Source organism: Natator depressus, chromosome 11 (assembly GCF_965152275.1).
Source record: "Natator depressus isolate rNatDep1 chromosome 11, rNatDep2.hap1, whole genome shotgun sequence".
NCBI lineage: Eukaryota > Metazoa > Chordata > Testudines > Cheloniidae > Natator > Natator depressus.
The window spans coordinates 27,569,354-27,579,957 of record NC_134244.1 but is presented as its reverse complement, the minus strand read 5'-3'; the positions used below and the strand labels follow the sequence as shown (position 1 = coordinate 27,579,957).

Here is a 10,604-nt window from a genome sequence, read left to right as displayed (position 1 = left end):
GGTTATTCACCTTCCAGGGATGGAGCCATACGTCACTGAGCTGGAGGCCCTGGATTTGGCTGAGAAACTCATTGCACTCTCTAAGACCTCAGCAACTAAACTATTGCCAGGGAAACTTTCTTTAAAATAGAGCCAAAGTCAGGATGGTCTCTATCCTTTGAGGGCTCTGTGATCTTCCAGCCAGGAGGCCTTAAACATCTTTTTTTGAGAGTAGCCTCCATTTTTCTATTTGTGAAGAGCCAGCAGAGAGGCACTACAGCTGAGGCTCTGAGGGGTTCCAACACCTGGATAAAAAAAAAAACTGGCCCAGGTAGAGAAGGGGCTGTGAGGGAGATCAATGCTCACCACTACCCCAAAGTTTGACAAAAAAGTCCCTTAGGCAGATGCAAAGGCAGGAGCTGTGAAAATCACCATCATAATAAGCACTATTAAGAAAACGTTGAGTATACCCTTCAGACAGCGTTTGCCAGGAGAGTTCTGACCACTGCCTGAGACATATCTTCAGACAAGTTTCACGTGCACCATACTTCTTGTTCAGCATACACTAAAAAAAGCAATAAGAATTTCTATTTGCAAGTAAGACTGCATTAACCGTTAGAGAACTATTCATTGTTTTATTTGTACATACAGAAGTCCTAAAAACAGCTGCAGGATTCACATTACGTGACTGTCCATTCTGGAATCTACAGTACATTATATACAAATTATATTTCCAAAGTAAAACCGAAGAACTCTCACTGAACAAAGTCTTTGAGAAGCAGCAGTGCATTCCATGCAATCAAAATTCAAAATCATAAATTATAACCAACATCTGCAACCATAAGTCTATACATAATATACAAAATTGTGCATGTCAAATCTACTTCTGTGTAAGATTTTTCCAGTGGGACATAACACTGCTGCACATAACATTGTACGGGCACATGAAAGGAGCCTGAGAAGTTCTGCAGCAAACCCTTATGACCTCATAAGCCAATTCTATTACCAGCTTTACCTTTTGAGGTCTATAAAAATGCATGCAAAAACAGACCAACTCAGGTGCTTGACAACTGGACCTTACTGAGATGTGAAAGATACTGCTGTAAGGAATTAGTCAAGCATAGCACATCTCAATATGAAATAGGGTCTAAACCAGAAGGAATTCTTCTCAAAATATCAGCAATTTAAAAGAACATCACAGGAGCATTCGGTAAAACTGAGCAACACTTTCTGGTTTCAATTAATTAGAGTTCTTAGATATATAACCTTTTACATTTAATAAGGCTTCACAGGAATAAAAACACTTTACATTTGAAAAATATTTAAGATATTATTTAGGTTTCACAGTCTTTGCTATTGCATATCTTAACAAGTTTACTTTTAAGTTACTTGAAAGACTATGCACAGCTATAAAACAAATACTTTTAACATGGAAATGATCCCACAAATTAAAAAAAATTAAGCAATACACCATGATACACTGTCTCCCTCTGTGTTAAAAAGTTGGCCATTGCATGAATGTTCAGTTTTTTTATGGAATACTTCATATTATCAGTCAAATATAAAAAACTTGTTTTCAAAAACTGTTGTATATCAAAACCTCCTGCTTGAAAAGTGTTTCAAGTACAAATGACTAAAGAGAGCTTTCATTGGCTGGTGACTTCCAACGGGACTGCAAATTTTTCATAATACAGTTTGTCATGCTACCAAGTTTCTCTTGCATTTCAAAAAGTTGGCTCCCCGAATAACTGTGGAGATCTTCAGAGGTTAGCTGAGCAGCAAGTGCACTGACCTGGCTCAAGAGATCTGTTGTGGGCTGTCTATCTGTGCTCAAGGCAACTTGTTCACTCAAATCTAAAAAAAGAAATAAAAGTGATTAAAAGTAAGATACATTTACAATAGTGTATGTTAATCTGAGTGAAATTTATTGGTATGGAAGTGTTATGAGTTTCTGCTATGAAAAAAATGTGTTTAAGTTGTCTATATCACATTTATGGCACCAATATAATTCAGCTGCTGAATCCGTAAAATTTAAAAATATTCGACTTTGATATGAATTCGTTAGCATGTTTGTTCTAATTGTGTTCTAACTAGTATCAATGACATGTAGCAAAATACTGATAAAGGTGATCTCCTCCCAAAACCAGCGCAATTCAGTTACACAGCAGTTTTTAGAAGCTACCATCACACAAAGGTATTAAATCGGTTTAACTGAATTTGTCACACTACTCAAACTAAGAAAGCAACAAGTTACACTTATATTATGACAAGGACAGGAGAGCAAGTGACAAAACCCAAATCTGAAGTCAAACAAGATAACACAATGTTTACCAGTTGCAAGTCTTTCTTCATCTGTGGAAAAAGGTTTCTCATCTATGACATTTTCTGCCTTCTCTCTGTCTTCAAGGACTGCAATTTCATCAAATCCACGAGCCTTCACCTACAGATTTAATTAGGAAAAAGATCAGAAAGGAAAGAAGAGTTTTCCCCAAAAGGAAGCAGTCTGAAATCACCTGGTGGAAAGCACTTATCAAATTTAAAAAACTGTGATTTTAATTTCACGATTTTTAAACACAACTGCTGTTTAACCACATTACCGTGGTCATTACCTTGGTAAAAAACGTGACCTGTGTGATATGGGCAGCATGCAAACTCTATACCAGTGTTTCCCAAACTTTTTTGGCCACGGAACACTTTTTAGCCTATTACGGAACACTTATAATATTATTTTGTAGTTGTTTGGTTTTCAAATACAAAATTCCGTTATTTATTGTCAAATATATCTTATTTTATAAAACAAAGCAAAAATAGAACTTTAAAATAACTTGAATTAACAATTTCTAACTGGAAAGTGCATATAAAGTAGTACAAAAATGAAGTGCAAGAGTCAAAATTAAATTCTAGATTCTTTCACGGAACACCTATTCACATCATGCGGAACACCAGTGTTCCGCGGAACACAGTTTGGGAAACGCTGCTCTGTACTAAGCTGTAAGTTGGTTTCCACCACACTTGAATATTGCTTTGATAGACAAATGTTAAAATTGTATTTTAAGTCAATATTAAAGCATGTATAAGATTGGAAACTCCCATATTATTGGCATCACAAGTTATTTTTTTAATCTAACTAGTCACTGACAACACTGTGCTCAGAAACTAGTCGTGTTTCAAATTTTAAGACCCCTCATTTTATCGACATTCAGAAATCTCTCACCATGTGAGCTTTCAGGCTTCTTGGCGAAGCAAAAAATTATAATTTTCTCATAATGAAATATTACCACCACCAAACAGGAAAAAGACAGAGGCAAGGCTTGACAATTGTAGACTAGCTACGCTGTTGCACTGTTACTCAGCTTGCAAATTTAAAATTAAGTTTCATGTTGGCTTTAATATTGTATTTTAGCCTTTTTTCAGTAAAAGGCTTATATTTTTTTTAAATGTAGATATCCTGTGAAGACAGTTAGCAATGCAGGACTTTATGATACTGTCTATTTCATTATAGTACTTAAAACAGCTTTACCTGTTGCTCATGATATCCTCTAAGAGCCTTTTTAACATTTGAAACTTTAGGAGAACGGATAGGAAGAGTTTTGATTTCAGCTGCTGTCAGAGTACTCAGGTCACCCACTGTCTTAATATTCTTTGCTCGAATGAGCTGCCCCAAACCTCTTGCCCTGAGGGAAAAAAGGATTCTGTATATTTATTCCTACTAAGACATGAAAAGCTGTTGGTAGGATCATGTTTCCTTCAGAGGCTGAGAAGAGGAGGAAGAGAGGCGAGAAATCTGCTGGAATGTATAGCTTTGTATTCATATAAAAGAAAGAGAAAAAAGTCAAAGCAGATGACATCTTTCTGCAGAAAATAAAAATTTTGTTCTCCACAGTTTATTGAATTATCCATAAAATGAATGGCTTTTAAATTTAATTAAGTAACACGAATGTGAAAAAAGGAGTACTTCAAAAACAGGTCATTCTGAACAGGTCCTGTGGTAACTCCAGAAAACTTGTCTTTTGGTATATGTTTTCAGATCCAAAACACACAAAAAACCAAGGTAGTTGAGCCTAGTAAAGCACTGGAAACACTCATCCAAGTTTTCGTAAATCTGAAATAATGCTCTTTCATCTCTTGAAATGCTCACTGCACAAAGCAGCATTTGACAATTTTTAATAAAATATGCAGACAGGTCTGGTGGGCATTATCAAACATTAATATCAGCTCTGTTGAAAGAGCTGACACATTCAGAATATGAATATATATAATATATATATATAGCAAAAGCTAAAAGAAAGGTCACAAATACGGCAGAATCATAAGCTTTGTAATAAAATCTTGTTTAACAGATTGTGGAACACGTTCATGTTCTAGAACACTAAAAATATACGAAACAAACATGATATAGGTAGGCTAGAAAAAAAAAACAAGTTCATGCATCTTCCATATCTGAGTACAGACAGATAATGCAGTGGTAAAAACGCTAGCAGCTGACCACAATAGTGCCCTCATTGCTGCTTTTACAGCTGGGGTTACCCCTGTGCATTCCTGAAAGAATTTGCCATGGCCTTTTTGTATTCTTAGGACAAGAATAAAAGAGTTGAGCATTTCTGCTAGATGCTAAAAGGAGACTAAGTTTGACAGTAAAACTTCCTTTTACTTTTTTTTTTTTTGCAGGAAGTGCCTCAAATGAATGCTAGAATTAGAGACTGATACATCTTAACAGAAAGGTTTATAAAATCCATGGAGGTGTATTAAGAGTTTTTAGTCTTGAAAGGAATAACCACTTACCAAATGTTTGATGTAATCTGAGGTAAAATTATGTCAACTGGAGCTTTACAGCCTACCAATGCAGGGTACACACTCTCTGTAGGACACGGCAGCGACTCCTTGGCCATTTCAGTAATCTTGAATAGTATAGAAAAAATTATTAATTAAGTATCACACAACTAAATACAGGAGAAAATAGAGAAGAGATACATGAACTGAAGCACTTCTTACTAAACACTTCTTTGAGCTCTTAAATTTAGCGTTACGAGATCCTGGGGACAGAAGTCCTTTGGTTGGAGTGGTAATATGCTGGATAGAAAAGAGGAAAAAATCTCTCAGGATCGTAGATATTTAAAAATAGTCATAGGATTTTAGTTCTCAACATAAAGCTCTTCATTTCACAGAAGGTGAAATTAGAATCAACCAGACTAAAAAAAGTATTTCTTTCATTTACGAATTCTAAAGCCTGTTCTATATATTGGCCATTCTTGGAACTGTTTACCCTTATATTTAAGTTTACACTTGAGTAAGACTAGCTCTGATAAGAAAGGCATACAGTTATGGTATAAAGGTTATGCTATACAGATTGTACTAATACCTAGAAAGAACTATTCTGAAGAAAACTTAAAACAAACACAGTTTACCTTGGTTTGGGTATTAGATGAAATTTTAAAACTTCGCAAAGATGGTGAACTATTCGAAGAAGAATGAGACCTAACAACGGGACTTCTCCTATCGATGTCATCTGCCAATCCTTCTTGGTAAATTGGATTTGCAAAAGAGACTCGACGAATCTGTTTTTAGAGATTAAGTGATTTTCATAACTAAACTAATAGAATTTGTATTGTTACAACTATATTGTCAAATTAATTTCATACTAGATGGATCTAAAGTCTGAGATTTCAAACAGTTGCATTCATCAGATCTCCTGATTCATACAGCTGTGTTTCACTAAAGAATATCTGAGACCATAATAGGTTGTGGGTTTGTTTGTTTTTTTGTTTTTGTTTTTTTTTTGGGGGGGGGGGGGGGGGGAGTGTTACTGCTACAGGAAAGGTTACAAACTTTATAAAAAATTGCCCAAGGAATACAATAGTGAGGTGTTGACTGCACAGTGATTTTGCACTAACACTTATTTTCTTTAATAGTGCCAAAGCCTTGCTGCATTACAACTTGGGTGTTCCTACTATGCAAAGACTAATTAGGAGAGTGGCATAAAAAAGTGCAAACAAGAGAACCAAAAAACAAAGGAAAACATTCATAACATGTGTGGCTGAAAGGACAGAGTGGGAGTGAAAGAGTAGCAGTAAGACAACAAGAAAGGGAAGATGTAGGGTTGAACCAATGGGACAATAAAGTGTGTATTTTATTTGGTAATCCGCATTTTCATCATCTAGTGTATTTACTGACCTTACTGGTTAGTTTAGACAGATTCTTGATATGGGAGATTAGGGGGGGAGACAAACAATATAAATATACACTACATATTTCCTTGGATCTTTGGTAAATAGACATTTACCCTAATCCTTTCCAATACCCTGGAAGAAACACTGAATGAGAACATACTGGATCACTGAATTTCATATTCATATGCTGGGTACAGGAGTCATACCATTAGAATTATTCTGAAACACTGAAATAGCTGATTATTGTGGGGAAAATATGAAAGTTATTTAAATCCTGGACATGCAACACTAAATAGAAACTTCAACTCATGTCCGATTTGCCTCATGTTCCAAAAAATTCCACCCTAGAATCGGCTCATAAGGGGCATGTTACCAGGTGTTAAAAACTGAACTTATAACACAAAGGAAGTATCAGCTGTAACCACCGTAGACACTATCTTTCCAGTATAAAAAGGAGAGCATTCAACAGTTAAGAAATTAAACATCTATATTGCATGTAGCAGATAACTGCCAACCTGGTCAGGGCCCCATTGTCCGAGTTCTGTACAAACAGAGAAAATTAGAGTCTCTTGGCCCAGAGCACTTATATTTCACAGCAAGTCACTTAACCAGTGTTAAAGGTAACCTGCAAAGGGAAAAAAAGCTGGGCTAGTCTCCCGCTTTCCATTCTGCTTGTTTATGATTTCATAAGGCCTGAAATTATTGCTTATTTTTTTACTGGAAATTTAGGTCCTGTCTAGTTCAGAAGATTATGATGACATGAAGAGGAGGACATGATACCACAAGAGCCAAGAGTGAACGTTGAACAACTGACAAGGGAAGAGGTTTTTAGTCAGAAAATAAAACAAACAGTTTTATTTAACATCTATTTAACATCACTGACCACGAATTTGGAGAACAGAAGGTTTTATTAAAGATTCAATGCCCCCACCTTCAATTAAGGATGAAGTTAAGTGTGCATCCTGATCATCCTGCCCCTCCAAACAAATCCTCCAGCAAAACCAAAGAAGGTAAGGAGTGGACAATTGATATTTCCAAGGTAAAAACATGCAGAAAAATAATTTTTAAGATAAAACCTGTCAGCACTTACACATGAGAAAAAGGGACACAGCCTAATAAAAAAATAAAATCTTTGCAGGTAGTCATTAGCACTTCTACAAGATCATGTGGTAATGGCATATATGATATCCAGTGTACTCAGTACACTATGTATGCTTACAAGTGCTCAGTAGTACTGAAGACTGAATTACATCACAATACCTTGTTAGCAGGTGATGGGGAATCATCCTCTTGATGTCTTTTTACTCCCCTCTTTAAAATACTGGTGGATGGAGAAGCAGAAGGAGACCAAATGCAGCGTGTCTGCACTTCATTGGGGCTTTCATTAACCTTAACCAAAGCTACAGAATCAAGCTCCTTCAATTTCTGAGGAGAATCCACATTGTCACTTTCTTCTGCACCCTCCTTGTCTGAGGCTACATTTTCAGGCACTGTAGCTGCCACTGCAGTTTCAGTGAATATTAAACCTTCCTCCTTCATCTCACTATCTTGAGGGATGTATGCTTTTATAGGAGTGTTCTCAGTCTTTTCTGCTTCATTCTTATCATGTTTTGGCTCATTTATCTTTGTTTGGTCAGGTTTGTTAACAGTTTCTGCGTCAGATATCTCCTCCATTTGCCCATTTTGACTCATTTCCTTCTTTTCTGTAGCTTCTGGCTCTGTGCCATTCTCCAAAGGAAGACAACTTTCTATGGACTCTTTTGAAACACAGTCAGTCAAACACTGTTCAATACTGTCAACTAGATTGGTGGGCTCTGGCTCTTGCTCCTGAATGACAGGGTCACAAGTTTTACTTTTGATATATGACGGTTTCTCTAGATCTTCCTCCACTGGAATAGCATTTTCTTCCAAATCATTCTCAGATTTTATTCCTCTTTCTGAATCCTTAACGAAACTAGATTTCTTAATGGGAAGCAATGGTGTACTCATTGCACAAGGTTCCACAGACAGCCTTTCTTCAAAATGAGAATCATTAGAAGAAGTTTCTAATGCAGTCATAGTTATCTGAATACATGTGTTTTTATGCTCACTTTGTGCATGGTTATCTGCATTTTTTAATTCAGTGAATGATTTTTCTTGCTGTTGAGAGTTTTCACCACAGCAATTGTAGCTCTTTGATCTTCTCATCCTCTTGCTTCTTTTGTGCTGGCACTCAAGTATCTGCAGAGGTTTTTCAGAGGAAAGAACAGAGTCTGAAGGAGTAGCTACTGCTGCAAATTCAGATAGAATGATTGCACTACAGCCTTCTACACTTCTTTGCTTATCAAGTGATTTATTTGCCTGTCTCGTTTTCAAAACTGGTTCAGATATGCATGGGTTCATGAAGGGTTCTCCCAATATGTTGGTTTTATTTTGTTCTACATTTGTGTTCTGCCCACCAACTGAAGTCTTTGCCACATCTATAATTCCTGTAGATTCGTTAATATCTGTATACATTTTTTTGTTTTTCACATCACATGCCTGAGATATCAATACAGTATCTCTGTCGACTTCAGAACTTGTTTCACCTTTATTTTTTACTTCAGACAGATTCTTAATTTCAGTTACTATTTCTTGTGAAGACAGCTCCTGATTTTGGCTCTCTTTTTCTTCTTTCACTTTGCTTTGAAGAGGATCGCTTTTATTTTTCCATTTTCCAGATCTTTTCCTTTTGGTACTTTCTTCTCTTGTCTCAGAGCTATCAGACTCAGAATTTTCTATACTAGAAAGCAATCCTTGTGAAGCTCTTCTTGTTTGATACCGGGTGCGCCCCCTTGTCTTTTTCTGGCTTGTTATATCCGAACTAGAATCTTGAACATCATCTATTTCAGATTTCAAGTTATCACTTTCAGATTTCTTGGCATTTTTGTTCATTTCCTCTTGAAGACCCCTTGAAGTGTGTGACTCCTTTGGGCCAATGTCTTCTGCAGCAGTCTTCTCATGAAAGTTGCATTCTTTTTTATTTGCATTTTCTTTTGCATCTACAGCTTTTTCAGAAACAGATTTCTGGTTTTGGGATGCATCCTCTTTAATTTGTGGCACCCTCTTCTGGAAAGACTTTTCATCATCTTTACGTTTGTCCTTTTTTTGGTGACTGTTTTCTTTATCTTGACTGTCTGTTGTATTTTCTGCAATTTCTGACCGTCGTCTTGAAGAACGTCTTAGTGTTTTCTGATTAGGAGACATCTGTGGAACTTGATTGTCATCATTAGATATCTGATCAGTTGATACAGCAACCACTGGAGGTGTATTTTCTTTGGAATCCAAATTGGATCCTTTACATTTTTCTTCCTCTTCTACACCATCCACAATTTGTTTATGCTCTATTGTTGTACTCTCTATCACTGTAGAATTGGGAGCCTGTGTTTGAGTATCTAGAATGCATTTTGTCTCTTCCGTTTGACTAGGTGGGCCAGATTTATTTTCCAAATGGGTGTCAACAACAGACTCCTGTATACTTTTCTCCAGTTCTAAATCTGTTAACAACTCGGATTGCCTAATTTCTCCATGCTGTGTTTTAATTTGCCTGCGACTCAACCTTTTTAACCCAGTAACTGTTCCTTCAAATTCAGATTTTGAAGAACTTTTATTCTCCTCTTTAGGTTTTTCTATTTTGGAGGGAGTCTTTGGTGCATCTATGCTTTCCTGTTTATCTAAAACAGCAACAGTCCCAGATGCTCCTGATAGTCTATTCAATGCAGAAGGGCTAAAGGGTCTGTTCTCTGAACTATCAAACTTTTCCAAAGTAATAAAGGACTGTCTTCGGCTGGCAGGTTGCGGTGTTCCAGAAATAACATCACTAGAAGATGAAATGCTGCTGACATTTGAAGTGTTTTCATTTCCAACTGAAGGCTCCTTTGCAACTGTTCCAGTTGCATGTTTTTTTGAATCGTCTCCTACTAAAGACTCCTTTGCAACCATTTCAGTTATACTTTTTTTTAAATCCTCCTCACAATTTAAATCCGAACTTTCTGGAACATGAGTGATGGATTTGTCTTCAATATTCACAGAATTCTCAAGAGGTTCGCTTGATTTGCAGTTCCCAGTGATTTCATGTGTACTATTGTGCACATTGCTCTTTGTCCTCTCATCCTGCAAGGACAAATTAAGTGACATTGTAATTTTGCTACTTTCACCATAAACCCACAAAAAATGCAATCCCATTTGGACTTGAAATAAAGTAAAAAAAGACTGCTCTGCCTAAATAATGACAATGATTTTGAAACCATCCACCCACTCAAAACACTATGAATTTTCCTTTGTTAGCCACAGTTCAACTGTGTAACTGTTCCAGTGTAACTGACATGCTTTATGGCAATATTTATTTTATTTGTTTAGTCCAAAGAAAGAGGAGTGGTAGAAAGACCTTTTGTGTAGACAAAGAACAGCAGTAAACTTACTATCTACTGGGTTTTATTT

General features: G+C 36.4%; 1 protein-coding gene across 1 annotated transcript in view; it reads right to left on the bottom strand.

The window, feature by feature from the left end:
• Nucleotides 1-655: 655 nt before the first annotated feature.
• The window catches only part of RIF1 (replication timing regulatory factor 1), a 57,934-nt gene continuing 47,985 nt past the window's right edge, over nt 656-10,604 (bottom strand). Inside the window, exons 29-35 of the mRNA XM_074967329.1 lie at nt 7,407-10,277; nt 5,385-5,534; nt 4,972-5,049; nt 4,762-4,877; nt 3,500-3,653; nt 2,311-2,419; nt 656-1,833 (exon numbers count right to left, since the gene is read on the bottom strand). Of these exons, the coding sequence (XP_074823430.1) occupies nt 1,613-1,833; nt 2,311-2,419; nt 3,500-3,653; nt 4,762-4,877; nt 4,972-5,049; nt 5,385-5,534; nt 7,407-10,277 (3,699 nt within the window). The 3' untranslated portion in view covers nt 656-1,612. The remainder of the gene's footprint in view (nt 1,834-2,310; nt 2,420-3,499; nt 3,654-4,761; nt 4,878-4,971; nt 5,050-5,384; nt 5,535-7,406; nt 10,278-10,604) is intronic.